The sequence below is a fragment of the Lytechinus variegatus genome, chromosome 13 (assembly GCF_018143015.1).
Source record: "Lytechinus variegatus isolate NC3 chromosome 13, Lvar_3.0, whole genome shotgun sequence".
In the NCBI taxonomy this organism is placed as follows: Eukaryota; Metazoa; Echinodermata; class Echinoidea; order Temnopleuroida; family Toxopneustidae; genus Lytechinus; species Lytechinus variegatus.
In genome coordinates this window covers 12958004-12982740 of record NC_054752.1, presented here as the reverse complement: position 1 = coordinate 12982740, position 24737 = coordinate 12958004, and the positions used below count along the sequence as shown (strand labels likewise).

Here is a 24737-nt window from a genome sequence, read left to right as displayed (position 1 = left end):
ATAATGAAGACATAATGGTGAAGACCCACTTTTTTCGGGACTTTTTAACAATCAGTTTCAATTGGGGTCTGTGCCTGCAGACTATAGAATCACAAGCGCAATGCTTGTTTGAAGTATTATGTAACCCAAAATTTGATTGGCTTACGGAAGAGTACACACAGAAGAAGTTAACAGAACACGGGATGTGATTGGATTACCATGCACGGGCATATACGTCGACTGCTAGCGGAGTATAGATAGGTAGCTTGGCAGAATTCCAGTTTGCAGTTCAAACGGCTCCAGTCGGTACCTGACAGTTTAAATGAAGCAATCAACAAATTGATAAATCATCTTGAAGACAAGAGACGAATTTACTGGTAAGAGGTATGGCTAAGTAAATGAGATCGTTCAGAGATAATAAGGAACCTGCAGCCACTCGATGATGCGCCGCCTGGCCCCTGATGAGTTTGTGGGCTGACAGCGAGAATGTCACCCTGGAGTACGGGTGAGCTTCGGCCGCTTTTAACGCATGTCCACCGCACCGCGGTCCCATTGGACACGGGTATCGGCGTGCATTACTTAGTATTACTGAGCTGAGTAATTTATGACCTGAGCTGAGGCGAGCTGTCCTATTCGAGGTCGGAGGAGCTAACTTTAGGAGGTGGTGCACTGAAATTCAGTCTTTCTCAGAGACTGAGATTTATTAGTTCATAATTAGGCGGCTTTAGATCTATATTTTGTATATGGGTTTTTTTCTAGCTGAGGAAGTTAAGCTTGAGAAAACTGTTGTTATTTAGCGATCGCAAGACGCAACGGGTTCGCGTTTAACACATTTCCTATTCTGCCAACACACAAAATGGGCAAAATTCATTGAGCCAGTGTATCAACATTTCAAATCCTTTTTTCATAAAATGTTACGATCTTTTTCTATTATATATAAACTTCTTATTTCTAGTCAATTTACTCACATTTGCATCGCCAAAATGTTGTTTTTAAGGCTGTTTTCGAGAGCACCACCCACAACGAACAATTGTCCATAGACTGTGTACAACGGATAGATCGTCTCTGCACAGCGATTCGAAGACCGCTGATTGGTCAATCGCGCAGATCACGTCATGACCACGTGGTCCCAAAAATAATTCCTTCGGACTGCGTGCGGAAGTATCGATAGCGATAACGATATCCGGTCACGTTGTGTACGCCGTAAATGGTTTTGGTTCGTTATCGGATCGCTCCGGTATCGATCGAAAATTATCGAAACTCTGCAATTTCATGCATATTCACGCGACGCTCCGAAACCCAGAAGCCAATTGACTTTGTGCACGTTGCGATAGACTCTACAAATTCCAACGAACACGATGACATATAGACGCTAATTCGTAAGATTTTGACGGAAAAGCAAGAAGTAATCGAAATTTGCTTACCTGTGCAGTATCGGTGAGAAAATAGATCCTCCGAGAATACCTTTCATAATTCATATAAAATACGGGAAAGTGAAATTCTAGGTCGATTTTGGTACGAGGTGATAGAGAATTGCACACTTGTTTTGGTGGAATTCTGTGTGGGGAAATAAAAGGCTTGCACTGCGCATGCTTACTAAATTTTTATTCATAAATTGGTTCTCGGCAAGGGCTGGATGACGTCATGTAATAAGCAAAAATGTACATGACCGCTACGTTCACGCTCCGCTATCCGTTGTGCACAATTGTTCGTTGTGCCACCTGTCCGTCGTCACACGATGGAAGTCGCCATTTTGGAAAATATGACTCCAGAACCGGGTTAATCTTGCAAGTTACTTTTACTTGTTGACGCCCTCTAGGGGCATCAAATAACCATGTGTTATGTATCATTAAAATCGGCAGATTTTCTTCTACGAGTTAGTGACGATTTCAGTTCAATGTCGGCAATGTTTTTCGTTACAAAAAGGAGTTTTTTGGACACTTAAGGTAAATCATGTTTCTATTTTCTTTCTTCAAAGCCGTATAAACAGAAAATTTCCCAGGGAACAGTCAAATATCAGATATAAATTAATTCTTTGAAGTGTATTTGTATCAGAAAATCTAATTTTGATATATAAGAATGTGTCGCATAGCTGCGCAAGAGGCGAATGCAAGCCCATGTTGTGCCGCCTAGAGTGTGATTTTGGTGCCATGGCTGACCGAAAGGAGTGAGTGGGCGTGGTGGCCATGGGTGTGGTACTTGATGCATGTATGTTATTGTTAAACCCATTGAAATTAGTTGTAGGTGATAAGTTGTGCATTTGATTTCTGCATGAATTATGTGTATTAATGATAAATTAATGATAATTTCAACTTAATATTTCAAGAAAAAAAAACAGGCGGGAATTAAAGCATGTTTAATTCCAGTCTCATTTTTTTTTCATGGTGTACAGGCGCAGACCATGCATTGACTGCTGCCTGGTACTGGTATTAAAATGAATAGATACATGACTATATCTATATTCTGTTGTTTTGTGTCATATCAATAAGCTGTCTCATCAATTCACATGATGTACACAATAATGGGTCCCTGTTTTATTATGTTTACAAGGAGGGAGATTATTTTGTAAATGTAGTAGAAATTCAGATAATGTCAGAGACTTGCTTTTTAACTTTATATATTCCAATATATTCAATGTTAATATATTCTATAATTCTAAGCAGTGGAGTACATTTCTAGCTACTGTTGCAGCTCCAGCTGTCTGATCTCGCATTCTCGGATCTGCAAACAAGTTTGAGACATCATGGTAATTATACAGAATACAGAGTGAACATGGACAAACAGAAAGAAAAAAAAATTTACTTGCAAAACTTAATTTTCTACTTTTGAATGATATAAATCTTACAGATACCAGGAAGTATAGTGGGACATTCATTTTTATTTTCTGATTAAAGTCTGTTGAGGAATGAGACCCCCAAGAGTTGATTAATTTTTTTTAACAACGCAAAGCATCCCATGCACTTCTCTTGTCTTATTCTAATTTGTTATCTTTCTTCTTGTATACTATATTTTCACAAATAGAAGCTGTTTGAATAAGAAAAATATGAAGGTAACACAGCCATGCTATACAAGATCACCTCTTGTGTTGCATTTTAGTCAAATTAACTTAGTTACCTACATGAAAAAAAGTATGGAAGTTTCTTAGATCTACAAGTACCTGTAGATCTGCCACCCAATGGGTACTTGTCTTGGGTGGCAGAAAAGTTCCGCGTATAGCGTCCCTTTAAGAGGCCATATCTTCAGTTATGGTGCTCCAATTGTAATTTGGTCTTCACCATTGAATTTGTCTTGAAAAAACCTTTCAAGTGATGTATAATTTGTCTGTATTTAAAAAAAAAATCATGTAATATAGCTATGTTATTTATAATTATGTGAACACTCATCATTCTATGAACAACTTCAAGGTCAGAAGGTTGTGTTGTGAATTAATTTGAATTGTGTTTGTCATGCTTGTGCATCGTCAATTGTGATTGTTAGTGGGCATGTGGCATCAGACAGTCACGACAGTAGACTAACAAGTTTTAAAGCCTTGGCCACCCATGGGTGCATTACTGCCGCCGTGTACAGGAAAATTGAAGCACGGCACTTGCAAAATTGCCACAAACTCCCGTGAATTTCAGAGGAAAATTGATTAAATCAAGTACTCCTACCAAACTTACGAATGATGTGAAGTCAATTCCCCCTGATGATGAAAGATCCCTCAAATAGTGCCATTTAATTAAAGCTATAAATCACGTAACTTTGTTGGATTTTATTTTTCTATACACCTTCAAACGCCTGATGCGTATGAAGTTCCAAAAAGCTGTAAGATGAAAAATTAGATTTCTTAGCAGAACGATCTCTTGTAGATCCCTCGATCCATTCATTGACACCACAAATACAATAGGCTTGACCCTTGAACCGCTTCGTTATGACGTAGCTTCGATAAGCGATGTCACGAAATGCTGTTTTGAAGAACAATTTATATTATTTAACATTTGATAAAACTGATAATAATTATTTCTAATCGTTTCAAATTTTACTAAATTGTTAAATAATAATTTCATCTATAAATTGTTCTTCAAAACGGCATTTTGGTATAGAGGAAATAAGAAGTCGGGCGTGTAGCAGCATGCAAGTGGCAATGTAGCTCCTTAGGCTAAAACTAGAGATCATTGTAGTAGCAAAGAGTGATATCATCAATTTTCACTTTTGCATGTCAGCTTTTTTGATACCATATTTTGGTAGAGCATGACGAAATACCCCCACAACCCAAATTAAAGTGGGAATTGGTCCATGGGGGTCTTAGATTTGACCTCATGAATCAAATATATGATTGGCTCCATTGAAATCAATGTATTATTGACCTGGTTCTAAATTGTAGGAACCAGGGGCGTCTTTTCTCCATATTTTGTCTTTTCTCATAGATATGACGTAATCAGTATTCTGGTGTATGTCATGAAAATTGTCATAAATTTTGTCTTCTCTTTTCTGCACACCAAAAATATGCAGCTCCCTGTCTCTCTCTTTGTAATTAAGCTCATCGATGTATGTGCCAGCTCCTGTATTGAGGGTACATCTCATGTGCCACTGGGCCTTCCTATTGGTTAGAAAGGTTCCCACTGGGAACTAATGGTGATTTTGATTGGTTTGCTTTCGAAAAGAATTTGGAGAGATATGACGGAAAAAGACAATGTTCAGAATACCAATATGTGACAGTCATAGCAGTGTCACATCTCAGAGAGAAATTACAAAATTTGTTCCAGAATACCAACCAAGGCCAATATTTGATTTCAGTTGGGCTAATTATGCATGCATGGGATCACAAAAGCCAGGCCCCCATGCCAAATTTTAGTTTCTTGGGTGCATTTCATTATGCCCTGCCAAGGTTGGAAATTTGTCAAAAGTTGTTTTCTACTTATTCTTCAATTTCCATCCATGGTATGGCTGTGAAAATTTGTAAAAAGGAAACAGAATTGTTTCATTTCTGGTATTATTTTGTTTGAAATTAAACTTTAAATTGCAATAAGATTGTGTCTTGATTTGTGTTCAGTACTGTATTGTTCCCTTTAGTTCCATTGCGATTCTGGAGAAACAAAATGGCAGCAACTGGAGGACTGACAGAGGAACAGAAACGAAGGATAGAAGAAAACAAAAGGAAAGCATTGGAAAAAAGGGCGCAAAGAGCAAATCAACAAGCATCATCTATCCCAGCAACTCTAACCTCTAGCAGCAAGTTGTGGAGGCCATCATGTCTAACGTCCAAGCCAGCTAACGGCGATACCGGTAGATCAGTATTATATGATATGACTTCAAAACAAAGAAGCTGTGAACAGTCTGCAACAAGTGTAACAACAAACAATAGTTGCATCCAATCCAATGCTATGAGCATCCCAAAGAGCCCACCACCTAATCAGTATGAACAACCTCTAAAACCATACCAGGTGCAACAACCAGTGGCTGCCACAGGCACAAACCAAAAGACTATCACTCAGTTTTATGGCAACTCTAACAGCAGTGGAGTAAAAAGCACCAGTAGCAGCAAAACAGTTCATGCCTCGAAACCAGCACATCAAGGCCAAAGTAAGGTCAATTTGTGGAGCAACGGTGATAGAGGTGGTGGTCGTGGTAGCGGTGGTACGCCAAGCTGGTCATCAAACAATGTATTGAAACCATCAGGTTAGTAATTCGATCAATCAGTATCAATCAGTATCAAACATTAAGTGAGCTTGCTTCTCAAAAGATTCTATGATAAGATATCAATATTCACAATTCATTGTGAATATTAAGCAAAGAACTCCCCCACCCTGAAACCAACAATAAGTTGCCCAAAATTTTGTGGTTTTCATAGGTTCCGCTTTTCCAATGGCTGCAGTGGTGAATTATTATTCAATAGTTTTTTTTCCAAAGTCTGCTCAGCTCCTATATCAATTCGCGGAATGCAGGCGAGACTGCCAGGGGCGTTCCACTTGTTATTGAGTCTGAACTATAAGCACATCTTAAGCTTTAAAATGATATATGATTTGTCAATCTTGATCAACAATAACTCACTCAAATACCTATCAAATGCAGAGAAAACAAAGTGAGAGTTTCAGAAATTAAGGAGAAAACAACATTATTTTTTAGAAGTTGGTGTTCACTCAAGTGAGAGATGTGCACACCGTGCAATATCAATGAAACTTACAAGCAGTCTGCAAGAACTTGTTTAAAAAAAACTTTCTTGTTTTCTATTCAACCATACAACTCAAAATTTTTACACTATAAAGATGAAGAAATACTCCTTCAGACAAGCTATGTTTTGGCTTTTTGAAGAATAATGTACTATTTTGGCTATTAACAGCTCTAGAGCCTTCCCTGGCAACTTATTGATGGTTTGGGGTGGTTGATCACATTTGCTCACACTTTCAAGCTTATCTTCCGTACATGCATTCACCCAAATGAAATCATAATTTCTTTACTATTTTCCTGATTCTTTGAATACATTCCTCGCAACACGTCCAGCACATTATATTGATACTAAACAAACCATCTTTTTTGTACACAGGTTCTTTCACAGGTGGTTCAAGTCTTACAGGACATTGTGTCTTGTTGTCAAGATCTCGCTTTGTAGCAGACATAGGATACCATTCTAAGTTGATTGAAATCTTCAAAGCTATACCAAGTAAAAGTTATGGTGAGTTTGGTGATTGTGTGGCAGGATGAAGCAGAATGAATTTTAGTGTTTTCTTCATCACTCCCATCATCGTTATTATCATCATCATCATCATCATGATCGTCATCATCATTATCATCATCATCATCATCAACCATCATTGTCATCATAATCATCATCATTATCACCATCATCATCACCATCATCATCACCATCATCACCATCATTATCATCATCAACATCATCAACATCATCATCACCATCATCATCATTATCATCATCAACCATCATTGTCATCATAATCATCATCATTATCACCATCATCATCACCATCATCACCATCATCATCATTATCATCATCAACATCATCAACATCATCATCACCATCATCATCATTATCATCATCATCACTGTCATTATCATCGTCTTCATCTTTGTCTTGACATCTATACAAAATATTGCTTAAATGGAACTAAATAAATTACTGTGCAAGGTCTCACCTTTTTAATGTTTGAAAAAAATAATAATGTGGGGGGGGGGGTCAGGTCCCCTCAGTCTTTCTTGGTTTAATACAATTTCAATATACATTTGACTTGTCACAATGTATGTTGAATGTAAACTCCATTATTCAGATACTGTGAATTTTTTGCATCCTTTTTTTCTTCATTCACAGACGTTACTACAAAAAAGTGGTCATTTTCACTTACCCACTACGATGAATTCAGTAAGTAAATGATTTTGAATGATATGGCACATGGGAAATTACTTTTGAAAAACCAGGATGTGTTTTAGGCATCACAGAGCACACCTTTATGAGGTCACAAAGCAATTTGGAACTGTGGAAATGTCTTGAAGAAGTTGTGGTAGAATAATTTGTCCAACTGTTCCCCCCCCCCCCAATAATTCATGACATCATAGTGAAGATATTATGATGTCACAAGTTTGTTTCTGTAACTGTGGACAATATTTTGAAATCTGAAGTGTAAATGCTTGTTTTTTAGCATAAGTGGGGCAATTTGTTTCATACATGTAGCTTAGGCTATTAATATATAAGACAAATGGAGCTCCACAATAAATAGGCCAAACATTGTATAATTTCTGACTTTGTACATCATAATTTGATGCTCTACGTGTACATCTTCCCATAATATTTTTCAACTCCTTTTTTTTCATATTGTCTCTTCTCTTTCTGCACCTATAGTGAAGGCGGTTCAGGTATTAAAGAATGAGGTCGAGATGAAACCACTCCCAAATTCAGTGTGTTTAGCATTCCGTAGCCAGCGCAGTGGAAAACATACAACGCTTGAGGTTCCTGAGGCTGACCTGAGTGGGGTAGATACAAAGCTTGCACAAGGTCTCATGCCATTTCAGAAGAAAGGTGTTGAGTAAGTGAATGGGATATTCCGGTGGGTTGTTGTACAGTATGCACCCCAAAGAAAATTAAGTTCAAACAACAAATCTCTCTTAGTAGTTCCCAAAATTAACACTCTATTCTACGGTGCTCGTTCATTCAAAATGTCCTCTGCTGAACATTCGAATAAATTACCCGATATTGTTAAACAAGCCAATAATGTAGAATCCTTTAAGTCCCTTTTGAAGACATTCCTTTTTTTTGATAAAGATATACATGTACCGATTAATTGATTATATATTTACTCCTCTATGAACGGGCTTTTCTTCCTTCTCCATTCTTTCTATTCTTTCTAAAGCGCATAGAGACATGATTATATCATTGTTATATGCGCTATATAAGCAATGTTTTATTATTATTGTTTGGAGAGGGGGGGGGGTCAAAGAGGGAGGGGAGGAATAAAAGGGGAATGTGCCCATGGAGCCAAAACCTGGTGATTGGGTGGGGTTCGAGAATTGGGCGAGAAGGAGGGAGGGATGGATGTTGAGTATGTGAACGGGAAACTCCTGGCCCCAGTAACACAAAGCTGAGCAATGACCGTATAACTTTTTTCTACGATTGATTCCATTGACTACATTGTACAATCAATCGTAAAATCAAGCGTACGATCAATCGCTAACCTTTGTGTTGCGGGACCCTGGCGGGTGAGGTAAGAGAGGGGAGAGAAGGGGGATTTGTTTGTGGATCAGAAACTCCTTGAGAGTGGGGGGGGGCAGAAAGAGAAGGGAGGGGGAGTTGGATGTGTGTTGGTGAATCAGAAACTTATGGTGGGTGGGAGGGGAGGGGAAGTAGGGGTTAGAAAGAGAGGTAAAGGTGGATGTGTATGTGGATCAGATACTCCTGGCGAGTGTGTTCAGATTACATATATTGATATTTTGTATGTCTTAGATAAGTGACAGGAAGATCCTGAGTTTGTAATAAATGCACTGAGAAAAAGAGCCACAGATGCAAATCTATGAATAAAAAGAGCAATTCTTGACATGAAATACAAATAAAGTTTGGTAAAGTCATTCAACATTGGGTACCATGAGAATCAGAGGCACACAAAATGGATTCTGATCTGTTCAGGTTCCAGAATTAAAAAGTTTAATAATGTGATCTTCCAACCAAAAACCACCAAAGTTCTCAGAAAGTTTTTTGCTAAATAACCCAAACAGTAATTGTGTCTTCAAAGAGTAAAAATAAAAAAGTATCTTATCCGAAAGTTGTAAATTTAAGTAAACAGAGATACAAGAATTTCTTTGACACCATTTCTTTCTGGACTATTTATGTTTTTACGGTATTCTATGAATCTCACTGAATTCCTTCAATCAATACATACACTTTAATATTTTTTATCAACTTTGACAAATTACATATCATTTTAAAACTGAGGATATTTTTTTTTCAAGATCAATAAAAATGTCAAAATTCATTATGTTATTAGTTTTAGGGTGGCAGTTTCCAAATGATTTATTCTTGGTTATCTTTGCTTGTAATAGTTTTACGATTCACCGAGGAGGGAGAGCCTTGATAGCCGATGACATGGGATTAGGAAAAACAATTCAAGCCATCTGTGTAGCATGTTACTATAGATCAGAATGGCCAATGCTCGTCGTTAGTCCTTCGTCAATGCGCTTCTCATGGGCAGAGGTAAGCAGTAACATCTGTTCGTAGTAAAAATTGTTTATTTCTTTGTCCAGCTGAAGATGAAATGATAATTTTGATAATAAGGTATGTTATGTTTATCATATTATGTACAATTGTGAAATGAAATCAATAAATCAAAATTTATATTGTGCACATATCTACCTTGGTAGGTCCTCCTGGCACTCCTATATCACCCTGCCTAATGGCTCGGTCACAACCTACTGTGTATCTCTTTATGTGTGATCTACAGCATTTGATGCTATTAGATAACTGCTTTCCTCAGAATTCCTTAAAAGGTTGGCTTAAACTTCAAACAAGTGATCTCTTTTGGTCATATCTTAGTCTGATATATTAGGCTTGTAATAGCAAGTATGTTAGTCAACTCTGGTTGTACAACACGCATCATGCAATAATATTATATCTGTGTTTCATTCTTAAATTATTTTTACTGACAGGCATTCTTAAAATGGATACCATCGATTGAGGAGTATGAGGTCAATGTTGTGACCTCTGGAAGGGAAAGTGTTTCCTGTGGTCAAGTAAATATAATCAGCTATGACCTGATGGCCAGGAAAACCAAGGCGTTGCAGGCTGTAGGTTTCAAGGTCATCATCATGGTACGTACTGTCAATGGCCCAATCTCGCATTTTCAATAATTTAGATCAAATACGATGAAGGTACCGTGGCCGTGGTCTGAGGCACCTAACTAATGTAGACACACCAAAGTTAATTTTTTAACCTCGGGGGCTACTTTTCACATTTGATTGCCTAAATCTGCACCATTGATAATTTTTTATTTTCAAGGGCCATTTTAAGCATTTCGGGATGAAATCACCTGAGACCCCCATGTATTTTTTCCCCTGAAACAGGCCTGTGAAATCTCTGCTATTTAGCGGAAATCCGCTATTTTCATTTTTAAGACCGATTTCAATTTCCGCTTTTTTCCTGTGTTTCATTTCTGTTTTTTTTTCTTAGTCAAAATTCCGCTATTTTATCCCAAACGGCTGGAAAACAAGTCTAGGTAAATGGATGCGAGCAGAATGTGTGTGTTGTGAATATACACGTTACGGGGCCTTGTATTTTGCCTTCGCGAAGTTTTGAATGAAACTGCTGCGGATCCATAGAGATATACATCTCTATGCGCGGATCACACCGTGCATCGTTGCCATTGTTGACATACAAGCGCAAAGCAGCGGCTCAAATCGCGATATTTTGCGACTGGTAAATACGTCTGTAAGGATGATGACGTCATCCAAGATGGAAACTTACGTTGACCAACGAAAGGATCGAAGATGACGATGTTTCGATCATTATTTCAAAGGAATTAGCAGTAACTGCGGTCTAAGGTACGATATTTATGAATTTTAAACATTTTTTCGTAAATATGGATGTGATTTCTTTTTCATAATGTGACATTTTATGTACAAAAAAAACGATCAGAAAATCGGGTTTCCACTGTTAGATCTAACGTTACTGCTAAAATACGTTGTCTGTACTTACGGGCCTCCAAGCTCTTCAGTCTATGTATTGGTGAGTAAGCCAACGCAGTTCAGCGGAATTTTTCCGCTATTTTTTTGAAACCCCACTCACAGGCCTGCTGAAACTACCTGGTCACTACATAATAATACTTTGACCATTTCTTTCCATTGCTAGGGAGGCTGATGCTCATATATTCACTGTATAACAGAGACATATCGCCATAACAAATCTGCTTCATGAAAAAAAACTCTTCAGATTTTAGATGTTCAAGGTTTTGATGCTCGCTTTACCTATTGTTAAAATTAATCAGTTATATTGGAAGAGAGACCTGTGGGTCATAGTGATTCGGTTGGCTTTTCGCCTCCCAGGCACAGGTGACGCCAAACAAATAATGATAATAATAATAATTGTAGGTATAGCTGGAGGGACATTATCCATTAATATTTTTGTCTGTTCTTTGTTTTTCTTCCCAGGATGAGTCTCATTTTCTCAAGAGTTACAAGACAGCTAGAACCAAGGCAGCTCTGCCACTATTAAAGGTACAATGTGCTACTTAAGCACTTGCCCGATTGCCCGGGGCAAGTAAAAGAGTCGGGCAAGTGTTTTGAAGTAAACACCAAAACTACTTGCCTGAATTCGGCAAGCAAATTCTCACAGTAGAGTGACCGGAATTAGGGTCGATATGATATACTGACCCTAATTTTGGTCATGGCAGGCAAGATAATATCACTTCCGAAAAAGAAATACAATAACAAGGTAGATCAGTTCATGTAAAAAGAGAAAGGTCAATGGTTTATAAAACCGCAAAACTTTCTTTTGAAGAGGTGAAACTTTCTTTTTAAGGATTTTGCCAGGGCAAGTGAAATGGATTTTTGGGCAAGTATATTCCAACAATTTAAAAATTTACTTACCCAACTGGGCAAGTGCTTCTAAAAAGTTATGTACATGTAGCACCCTGAAGCTATTTAATAAAAAATTACTTAACCAATCGTAGAGTGATTAATTGATTATAAAATTTGAATAGCAATGATTATAATATTCTGCTTTAAAAGAAGTCATTCAAACTGTTAAAGTGAGGAATGTAGTATATTCGTGATCTGGGAAGAGCAGAGGTGTAAATTTCGACACAAACATCCATCTTTTTCCAAAAGATGCGACACTTGTTGTGATATTTGCTCTCTCGTTGGTTTTATAGGCAGCGCCAAGAGTGATCCTTCTCTCCGGTACACCGGCCCTCTCCAGACCATCTGAACTCTTCCAACAGATCAGTGTGGTCAATCCACGGCTCTTCCCATCATTCCATGACTTTGCACTAAGATACTGCGATGCTAAACAGGTATGACAAGCTCAAATAACAACAATTCGTTTTGTTTCATTTAATTTTTTTTTCAAATTGTCATTAAAAGCATATAATGATGTAAGCATTATGCTAGTCCATGAAGATTCCATAAAGAATCTGCTTTTGAAGCTACTACAACTCACATTTTTTTTTCACACATATCTTTTTGGTATAAATATGACTGTATCTGTTTTCGTTTTGTGTGCTCAAATTCATATTTGTTTGTAAGCATCTAATGGAAAACAAATTTCTGCATTACGTTTAAAGGCCGTTCAAATGACCATAAATAAAAATCTTCCTATTTTGACAACAGTTTGAGAATAAAATTGCTCTTATTGTAGTTCCACATGTAGACTTTCGTGTAGCTGTAGGTAGGCCAAGTGTGACTTCAGCATTTCAAAGTGAAGAAGTAGGGGAATATTCCTCATTTTCTTGATAGTTTCCAACTAAATCAAAATAATTTCTAGTAAATGTGTAAAATAGATGGGCATTTCATGGATGTAAAGATAATATAGGGTATTTATATTGCGCACATATCCACCTTGTTAGGTGCTCAAGGCGCTCCTATATTTCCCAGCTAAGCCAGGCGTTCACAGCGCACATAGCTTCTTGAGGAATTACTTCCTACTGGTGCCCATTTAGATGTAAAATCTAAAATGTTAACAATGTTTGGGGAAGGTTTTTTTTTTAATTTACCCAGCCCGGTTAACCCTAACCTTCCATTTATTTATAGTGCTGTAAAACCTTTTTCAAAGTAAACATAACTCTGGCCTTTTACGGATGCTGATGAATTTAATTCAGTATCTCTATTTACTGTTTTTATTTGAATTTGTAGACTCACTTTGGCTGGGACTACTCTGGCTCCTCAAACCTGACTGAATTACATCTTCTCCTAGAAGAGAAAGTGATGATAAGAAGACTTAAGAAGGATGTCCTTGGGCAGTTACCATCCAAGATTAGACAAGTGGTGAGTGCTACAAAATGTGCTCCAATTCAATAGCCTGAATTAGTGCTGGTGGATGTTTGATTTTAATGCTTGTCGATTTTTCCAGCGAAATGTCGCCAATAGCACCATACATTGATTGTTGAGTCTGAAAATTCATTTGTCATTATGAGCTGCAATTCTGTGAGAGCAGGGATGGGGGAAATGAAAGTATAGCTTTTATCTGGCATTTGAGTAAGTTGACACTAATAGCGCCGGGGGGGGAGGTTTGAATTAATCCCCCCACTTGACATTTTCTGTGACTATTCCGCTGCATGAATTTTTTTTTACCATGCCGCTCGCAGAATTTTTACTTTGAAGTCTTGGGCATCAACTGAAACTGATAAATTTTAGCATAATTACATGTACCTGTATGCTACAAAAAGTTTCCACCATAAATTTTGGGGAAAACAAAGAAAAACAAAAGGTCAAAAAATAAAGAAATAAATAAGAAATTTATAAAAAATTGAAATACATAAGAAATTCATTTTCAAACCAGGATTATTGTCATTTTTAATTGTTAGCAATGGTATAAAGAATATAAACACCAAAAATTAGCATTCTAGGAGCTTTTTATAGTGAATTAGAGAAAAAAGTATGATTTATTCATAAATTAGCATAATTAATTCATGTAAAAAAATTGATTATTTTGGAACGAATAACCATACTGCCCTTAATATTACATCCCATGCTATTATCATACCAATTTTCACAGTGTTCTTGCGATCGCCAGCCAAGATCTAAAGGGGGGGGGGGGTTGATTACTCTTACTGTATTGATGAGGGAACTTATGCTCTAATCTTATTAAGAAACATCACTTTAGCCTAAGGATACTAGGGGGTTAAGAAACCTCTAGCTTTGTTAAGACTGGTAGCCAATCACTATGCTACTATCCTTTGAATTCATTTTAGGTGATAATGGATCCTAGCTTTGTGAAGACTGGTAGCACATCACTTAAGTGTGCAGCTAAGGATATGGAAAAGAAGAGTAAATCAGATCAACAAGGGACTTTACTCAAGTATTTCAGTGAGACCGGTCTTGCCAAGATCCCTGCATTGAAGTAAGATATACCCACATTTATGCCCCTTTCTGTTCTTCTACTACTGCTGCTACTACTACTACCACCACCGCTTCTACTACCACTTCTATTTGTACTAAATATACTACTAATAATTTCACATTTATATTGCACAATTTTTTATGTGGATTTGCTCAACTGTGCATGACAATACATAGCAGGTGAATGGGAAGTAACGATTAACAAGAAAAGGAGGTAGTTAACTATGTTACATATTTTCAAAATTAAACATGATGCACATTATTTTGTCATCATATACAGCTCATCCCAAAAAAATAAATCAAGAATTATTGATTTAATATCATAATATATAATGAAAAAATATACACAAATTACCTATCATTGCAAAGTTAAGAATCCTTTTTCGTCTGGGAGTAATATTTTATATATATTTCATATATGACTGAGTGAAAACATTTAGAAGAGGGGATGGTTTGGTGGATGGTATCTGAAATTAAAAAAGAAAATAACATGTCCTAAAATTTCCATATCTACTCTCTACCTTGTTCAAAGAAGATTAAAGGAATAACAAAGTTGTGTCTTGTTGAAATGATGTCCAATATATAGATTCAGTTTAAGTTTAATCAGTAGATGAATGTATGATTTGATGAGATAATTAAAGTTTTTTTGAAAAACATAGAAATTAAATGTTCCATTCTTCCAATAGCGGAGACATAAATTTTGAATGAAAGCAGTGGGGAATCTATCTAGTTAACCAATATTGTGATGATGTATATTTCACGGACATGTTATTCATCACAGTTTCAATGTCATATTAATGTCTCTGTAATGGTAAAATACTATTGTTTCTTGCAGGGAGTATGTGATTGACCTAGCAGAAAGTGGTCATAAATTTCTTGTCTTTGCTCACCATCAGAAAGTCATGGAAGCTCTGGCCGAAGCACTCATGAAAAAGGTACTTTCCACTCATCTCGTTTTGTGTCTATACAGAAATGCTGGCATGATCTTATGTTAATGCTTTGAAGTGTTCAATTCAAGCCTTATTTTCTTCTTCCAGTTTATTATAGAACAAACATCATCAAATGTTGAAATAGGAACAAGGACATTCGCCTCAAGATTTAGAACCATTGATGCTTATTGTAAGAGACGGTCTACATCAGGGGGGTATTTCACAAAGATTTAAAGGAGAAATATATTGATTATGAATGTGGTCTTATTATATATCAATGGAAAGGTAATGATGTGGGGATCATCAGTGGGTCATTCAAAAATACCGAAAATAATACAAAAAGGTGAAAATCGCCGATTAAAAAACGCTAAAATGCCCCTCCGAAATATGCCTCGCATCGGTCTCTGAATTGACTGGAATTTGATGACGTCACTGTCTGTACGAGAGGCGTGATTGGCTCTCCCACGTGAAGCTCCACTTGCATGCAAAACCTGTTGCGTGGGTACGTTTTCTCTGACTGTCACTGAATACTTCTATCACGAAATGAAAGAAAACCCATAATTTTATCTAGATTTGGATTTTCAAATTGATGATTTTAAAGATGAAGAGAATGATGATGAAGTGAACAACACAGTGAGGTAGTTGGAGGTAAATAATGGGGGAACAATGCCGATGATTATGATGAAAATTCAACTTGCCTGACGATCACAAATAAAGTCATGTACATGCCGATTCGCTACCAACTCATGCAGCTGCTGCTACAAGTGGTAGCTATACGTACACCGCGCGGCCGGGCCAAATTAAATCCATGAAAATGAATAACCACATCAGAGAGAGTCTATCATAAGAAGGAAAATAATGATATAACTGTACTTACAAACAAGTGAATAATCCGAATTAACCTGAAAGCAAATCAACTCAACGAATAGCAGCAGACGATATGCACCGACCATAAACTTCATGTGGCTGGGATAGATTGTCACTCGTTCTGTTAGATGTAATTTGTAACTCATTAATTTGACAAAATTACGAAACTCGGGGAATTATTTATATATATAAAAATATATTAACATCTCTTATTATTTTTTGTATTACGATAAAACCTCTTTTGAAGGAAAACGTTGAGATAAACTAAAATTACTTTTAAATCCCCCCCCAACATGCGTAGCTTGTATGTCATTGCAAACAAACCATCGCAAACATGCACGTATTCCTTCCTTGCTGATTGAGAGCTGTGCAACACGTGCATAGATCTATTCTCTCAGTCTCAGCCAAGGCGAGCAAACAATACGGCATGTGTTGTTGTGATGGTTTGTTTACGATCACATAATGCTACGCATGATGGGATGATCTTTTACATCTAATTTTAATTTACCCCAACGTTTTCCTTCCAAACAGGTTTCATCATAATTCAAAAAATGATAAGAGATGTTACTATATTTTATATAGAATCATAATCCCCCGAGTTTCGTAATTTTGTCAAATTAATGAGATAAAAGTTACATCTAACAGAATGAGTGACCATCTATCCAGTCACATGAAGTTTATCGTCAGTGTATATGCCATATCGTCTGGTACTATTCGTTGAGTTGATTTGCCTTCAGGTTCGGATTATTCACATGTTTGTAAGTACAGTTACATCATTTTCCTTCTTATGATAGACTGTCTGGATGTGGTTATTCATGTTCAGCATGAATTCAATTTGGCCCGCGCGGTGTAGCTAGCACTTCCCGCAGCAGCATTAATTGGTAGCGAATCGGTATGTACATGACTTTACTTGTGATTGTGTTGCAAGTTGAATTTTCATCATCATCATCATTGGCGTAATTCCCCCAATTTACCTCCAACTACGTCACTGTGTTGTTTCACTTCATCATCATTCTCTTCATCTCAAAATCATCAATTTGAAAATCCAAATCTAGATAAAATTCTGGGTTTTCTTTCGATCATTTCGGGATCGAAGTATTCAGTGACAATGTGGAGAAAATGTACCCTTGCAACAGGTTTTGCATGCAAGTGGAGCTTCACGTGGGAGAGCCAATCACGCCTCTCGTACAGACAGTGACGTCATAAAAAAATCCCCAATTTCGCGGACGTAATTCTGCGTGTTTGAAGCATTCAGAGAGAGAACTTTAAACTATCAATTAACTGAGTTTCATCCGTCTCTATGATAAATGATGTACACCATCGTGTTCTCCTTATTTTCTCCTTTATTGTGATATATGATTCTCCAGTTTTACGATTTTCAATATATTTCTACTTTAAGTGTGACTCAAGTCACACTTAAATGTTGACGCGTACATGATATGCAATGCACGATCTTAGTGATAGAAACACAGTGGTGCGCGTCCTCATGACACGATCAGACCAATGCGGTCAAGCCTTTTTATACCATACGCAACAAGGTATTTGAGTGCGACTTTAAGTCATACTAAAATCTTTGTGAAACACCCCCCATATTACATTGTGCCGAACAAGGATGACCCACACAATGGGAGGACAAATTTTGTTGTATGAAAAGTCATTGAATGTGTATTCTCCAAATTTAGAGGGCTAATAGTAATAAATTATTGAATATTACAATTTTCATTAACCAGAATATAAAAAAGCAACTCCTTTTCTTTTATTGATATTTTACCTACGATAAAAAAACATTTAAAATAACATGTATACATACATTAAAGATAACATTTACATGAAAGATTACATTTACATCAAAAAAATTAATGCATTGCTAAAAAAATTAATTTGAAAGACGAGAGGTACATAATTTTTTATCCAAACTTTTGGTTAAATGACTGAAGTGAATTGAAACTGACCAGTCAATGAGGAACAGCAGCCTTTTCAGACTTGCAATCATCAGCATGGCCAATAAAATGTTTATTCAAACTGATCGTGTCCATTGACAAAAAAAAATCACTCAGCTGAGACATCAGTGAAACTTTCATCTTAGCCCTACTTGCCAAAACTTGGGGTTCTGTGACATTTGCCTTGGCGACAATTGCTCCGATGGATAATCTGCATGTTACGGCAAAACCTAAACCCAACCTCCAAAACAAAATGAGCCCTTATCTTTACATTATTCTGAACCAAATACCCTATTACAATACTAACTCTAACCCTATACCCTCTGAGATATTTAGACTGGAGCAAATGTTGCAGGAGCATATGTCGTGTCACCAAACTTGGGGGTGATGGATTTGTGCCTGATGTCTTCAACGTCAGTTCTGTCATGAATGGAGTAAGAGTTGGAAGTAAGGTATCAATTAAAAGGTGAAATGTTGCTCTTTTGTCTCCTGGTAAATTTAAAATGTAATATTCATAATCTCTGAATACTAGCTTTTAAAAAATTGGATTACCCTTTTTTTATAGGCATTAGTGTTATTAAATCAAAATAACTATAGATAGTCTAACAATTATCTATTGTAGAAAGTTGAAAATACTCTTTCCTTTTTCACACACAAAATCCTTTTTTTATCCCTCAAAAAACTAGAAAGTTTTATATCTGTGTTATTTACTTTTATTTAATATGCACAGAAAATCAAGATCATCCGTATAGATGGAAGCACATCGTCGTACATGCGCAACGAGCTGGTCGAGAAATTCCAGACCAATGACTCCTATCAAGTTGCAGTATTGTCCATCACAGCGTGTAATGCAGGGATCACCCTGACCTCTGCATCTACGGTGCTCTTTGCAGAATTGTTCTGGAATCCCGGAATCCTGGTTCAGGCCGAGGATCGCGTCCATCGAATCGGTCAGCAAGACTCGGTGACCGTTCGTTATCTCATCGCAAAGAACACTGCAGATGACTATATCTGGTTAGTATCTTGCAAATTGTCCTTCATGTATAGAAGATTCTTTGGCTAGTATTCTTGAGTCTTGTTTAAGGCAGACCATGCTTTAACTCTGTGCTAAAATTATGAGAAGCTGAAAAATATTCATTTTTTCAATTGTGTGTTTATCATGTCTATTATGTAGTTTCCTCATTCTTTAATAATAGAGGAAACTAATTCAATCATTATTCCCAGACAGTTACATATGATTTTGGTGTAAAATGAGCCTTTCCATTAGAAATATTTGTGTAACATGTGGCTTTCCATAGCCAAACCACAACTTATGACTAGAGTTTAAGTGAAAGTTCAGAATACAGGCTTATATCCCCCAGAACCCTCAAATATCTTCCAGATCTCATTTTGTATGCTCTAGCTATTGGTAGTACCTCTCTATTCATCATCTGCTGTGCAGTTTACTAGTAGACCTCAAGCTGCCACAGGATATATTCTTGCAAGCTTATAAAGTGGATCATGCAAAATTACTTAGTAGTTGACGATTGCATGTTAGGAGACATTCTAATACTCAATGTTATTAGTTGACATACACAGAACACCTTTGCCTTATATATTGCTTCTACAGGCCTCTTATTCAGAAGAAACTCTCCATCCTTGGCAAAGCTGGCCTCTCAAAAGATGATTTTGGTGATGCGGACACGACTGAATTGAAGGTAGGTATACGAGGACTCTTACTGAAGTTACGTTATGCAGGGCCAAGCGCATGGAAGAACAGTTCAGAAGAACTGCTTCCCTGGGTAAAAAAGACATGATGATGGTTGTCGTTGTTGTCTTAAAATTTTGATTTTGTGATGTCACAAGCTCCTCCATATTTCGTGCGATGTCATTTTCTCAAAACTTGGAAGTGATTTCATTTGCGTGTGGATGTACCATGAGACACATTTTTTCATACTCCTTTCAATTAAGAAAAATATTGTATTCATCATATTTTGGGAATTTATGTTGCATGGTATATTAGGATGCTACTCGCATATGACGTCGCAAGTCTGAAATATTAAAAAACTTATGATTCTCTTTTTCTTTGATGGGTTTCTATCAAACCTTTACCTACCGTAAGTAACGGTGTATTAACCGCACCCGTGTATTAACCGCACCCCCAACTTTGGACAAAAAAAAAAAAAAATTCTTCTCACATTTACATGCATATTTGAAGTACAAAGAAACAAAATCTAAGTTTTTAAAATTCAAAGTATCCAAAGAGATTACCGGTACGCGGAATCTGCTGTTCTTGATCAATTCATCTACAAATGTTAGAAAGAAAGAACGGTCCCGACAATATTGGCAATTTACACACTCACTCACCTCACAGTCACAGTTTACACACACACAGCACTGCCATTACCGTACATTGCAAACTACGATACAGTACCAGTCATGCCAGTACATCTTATCAAATTATGATCTGTCTTTCCCAGCGTAGGAGGAACAAACATTCACATTTCTTGCATCGTAACCTCACAATCACTTTCAGAAATTTGATGTCTTAGCATGAATTTTGGATACAGGATTATAGGAAGGTTCAAGAAACAAAGAAATTGACATTTTTTCCAGTTGTTTTTTAAGGCTTCGTGCTGTCTCTCTCGTGCATGGTTTACATGGTATCTTCTGAAAAGCAAACAGGAAGGAAAAAAACAAGCTGGCGCGAAATGGGACTTTGAATAGCGCCAGCTTAAGTCGCACTATAACCACATTACAACGCAATCTCTAAGCTCATTCAACTCTCGCTCACAAAATATTACCGAGTGTGCTTCGCGTTTCTTTCAAATTAGCCAGGGAACTTCACTACTTTGAATCGAGAATAAAGTCAAAATTAGTGTCATGAAGGTGGGTGCGTTTGTTATGGACAACATTTAATTAAGATCGTAATTCGCTTCCCATTACCCGCGGCTCATACCCCTCTAAACGACATTGCCTGGGCGGCTACGCCCGGCCACTCGATGTGTTGTGAACTGGCAGACATCGTACATGTACGGGAGGGGTTACGGCGGGCTGGCTCAGACCCGTCACCGTGTATAAACCGCACCCCCGACTTTTGCTTCTATCCCGCCGAGAAAAAGGTGCGGTTAATACACCGTTACTTACGGTATATATTTCTCTGATTTTTTCTGCTTCAATTAAAGAGAAATTCCAGTAGTTGCAGTAAACACTGATTTGATGAGAAAGTCTGTAAAACCAGGCTTAATTGTCAGTATATCATCGAGGATCTTGATCTGGTACAGTTACATAAACTGAACTTTGTGAAATCTTGAAATCTACGCTGAAAAATGTTCACACTGAAGATCACCAACACAGATAAGCGCACGTGGGACAGTGTATTATTATTGCTTTGAATGTTGGCCCGATGCTTGACCCGAATTCTGTGCTTATTTGCTGATTTCTCAGCAATTACACAATTTCTTCCAGAATCCTTTGGCACATAAGTTTTATTTATACAAACAGACACTTTGGTGGTCATTTCATTGGATTCTGTACGAACTCATTTTGATATCGTTACCGCAACTGGCATTTACCTTTAAAAAAATCTTATGGTCAGGATGAACTTCCCCTTGTACTGAAAATCGCACAATTTCTAATCAAGTTTAATGAAGATTTTTGATCGTGTCATTTTGCTTTCAGGATCCCAAGCAGCGAAGTATCCTGTCATTCTTTGAGCAATCTTTCTTTGAGGATGACCCTCTCTCCCAGGAAGATCTTGACCTCCTGGAAGCAGCCGAGGCTACCAACAAACCAGAAACAGCTTGTCAAGATGCCGGCGGGCTACCAAAGACAGATACAGGGTTGTTCAGCTCATTTTACTTTGAGAAAACATCTATGGACAGTCCTAAGATCAAGAAACCAAGAATGAACTAACCTGTAGGGTAAAAAGTAAAGGTGAGATAGAATGTACTGAACACTGATGGGTTGGAAAGTAAAGGTGAGATAGTATGTACTGAACACTGATAGGTTAGAAAGTTAAGGTGAGATAGTATGTACTGAACACTGATGGGTTAGAAAGTAAAGGGAGATAGTATGTACTGAACACTGATGGGTTAGAAAGTTAAGGTGAGATAGTATGTACTGAACACTGATGGATTAGAAAGTTAAGGTGAGATAGTATGTACTGAACACTGATGGATTAGAAAGTTAAGGTGAGATAGTATGTACTGAACACTGATGGGTTAGAAAGTTAAGGTGAGATAGTATGTACTGAACACTGATGGATTAGAAAGTTAAGGCGAGATAGTATGTACTGAACACTGATGGGTTAGAAAGTTAAGGTGAGATAGTATGTACTGAACACTGATAGATTAGAAAGTAAAGGGAGATAGTATGTACTGAACACTGATAGGTTAGAAAGTTAAGGTGAGATAGTATTTACTGAACACTGATGGGTTAGAAAGTTAAGGTGAGATAGTATTTACTGAACACTGATGGGTTAGAAAGTTAAGGTGAGATAGTATTTACTGAACACTGATAGGTTAGAAAGTTAAGGTGAGATAGTATGTACTGAACACTGATGGGTTAGAAAGTAAAGGTGAGATAGTATTTACTGAACACTGATGGGTTAGAAAGTTAAGGTGAGATAGTATTTACTGAACACTGATGGGTTAGAAAGTTAAGGTGAGATAGTATGTACTGAACACTGATGGATTAGAAAGTAAGGGTGAGATAGAATGTATAGAACACTGATGGATTAGAAAGTAAGGGTGAGATAGTATTTACTGAACACTGATGGATTAGAAAGTAAAGGGAGATAGTATGTACTGAACACTGATAGGTTAGAAAGTAAAGGTGAGATAGTATGTACTGAACACTGATGGGTTAGAAAGTAAAGGTGAGATAGAATGTACTGAACACTGATGGGTTAGAAAGTAAAGGTGAGATAGAATGTACTGAACACTGATGGGTTAGAAAGTAAAGGTGAGATAGAATGTACTGAACACTGATGGGTTAGAAAGTAAAGGTGAGATAGTATTTACTGAACACTGATGGGTTAGAAAGTAAAGGTGAGATAGTATGTACTGAACACTGATGGGTTAGAAAGTAAAGGTGAGATAGAATGTACTGAACACTGATGGGTTAGAAAGTAAGGGTGAGATAGAATGTACTGAACACTGATGGGTTAGAAAGTAAGGGTGAGATAGAATGTACTGAACACTGATGGGTTAGAAAGTAAAGGCGAGATAGTGAACAGTGATAGGTTTAGAAGTAAAGGTGAAATAGGATGTACTGAATACTGTTTAAAGCAGTTAGGTGAGGAAATGAAGGTGAGTTAGAATGTATTAAACATTCTTTGATGTAGTTAGGTTTAAATGTGAGATTAAATGAACTGAAGACTGAAGCAGTTAGCTTAGGAAGCAAAGGAGAGAAGAGAAGAAAAGAACTGTATTTGACAACTGTAAAAATTCTAGTAGCTGTAAAGGTTCTAAACTCCCAAAATTCTTTTTTTTTTCAAGTAAGAAGGTACTTGGCTTTAGGAAATGATGGGAAGAATTATTAAGAGTGAAAGTGCACTCACTGAGTTTTTAAGACAAATACAGTCATCTAGAATCTACACAAGTTGAAAGACACTTAGCTAATTCAAACAGTTTGTTTTGATACCAAGAGATTTGACTTTAACTGGCATTTTCACCTTTGTAATGAAATATTTGTTATAAATGTAGATATGTAAAAAGAAATTATTTTTGTTACAAATAAGTTACTCAGAATTTGTTATCGCGTTCGGTCGGCAATCGCGTAACGCGACCATTCAAGAAACGGGCCCCTTAAGGTCGAGTTTAATTTACCAGATACTTTGTTAAAATCAAAGCCAAATATGCAAAAGATCTGGTAAACTGGATTCGACGTTTCATGAATTGAGGTAGCCCTTTACCGGAATGGTCGGGTTACGCAATTGCCAGACCGGACACGATAACCTGATGTAATGACACAAACCATATTTTTTGCATTATTTTTTGTAGAAACTCTATTGGCAGGTGCTGTTTCATAAGGCTGTTTGTACATGCAAGTTATGCACAATTTAACGCACAATTGCTGACTCTCATTCATAACACTTTGTGTTTGATGTGGTTTGGTAAAGAAATGATGTTGCCAAAGTATTTATTTTCAAGCTTCTCTGATCAAAGAATTTGTGATTGAAGTTGATAAGTTCTACAAAATAGCTTGAAACGATGTTAACTCCCGTAGAAACTCGGAAGGATAACATGATAGAAATCATACATTTACGATGGAAGTTACAGAATACATGAGAAACTTGGATCTTGACAAAATTTTCTTTTGTTCATAACAAATTTAATTCAAAATGAAAAAAAAATCATGATGCATAAACTAGCTATGAATGAAAACCTGGCATTTTGTTTAATAGAAACATACTGCGCATAATTACGCAGATTACAAAGAAAAAAATGAGTCTTTATCAAGGTTGGTAGATTTCAGATGAATTCGCTTTATTGCCAAGATGTTCTTCAT

At 37.0% G+C, this 24737-nt stretch overlaps 1 protein-coding gene across 1 annotated transcript; it reads left to right on the top strand.

Annotated features, from left to right (window-relative positions):
- Nucleotides 1-218: 218 nt before the first annotated feature.
- On the top strand, nt 219-23890 carry LOC121426116 (SWI/SNF-related matrix-associated actin-dependent regulator of chromatin subfamily A-like protein 1). The gene is made up of 15 exons (XM_041622283.1): nt 219-356; nt 5032-5637; nt 6503-6631; nt 7284-7334; nt 7812-7995; nt 9503-9653; nt 10106-10267; nt 11603-11668; nt 12325-12465; nt 13304-13435; nt 14362-14510; nt 15345-15444; nt 18976-19259; nt 19855-19942; nt 21906-23890. The coding sequence occupies exons 2-15, from the start codon at nt 5058-5060 to the stop codon at nt 22137-22139; spliced, it is 2451 nt and encodes an 816-aa protein (XP_041478217.1). The 5' UTR covers nt 219-356; nt 5032-5057; the 3' UTR covers nt 22140-23890.
- Nucleotides 23891-24737: the final 847 nt, after the last annotated feature.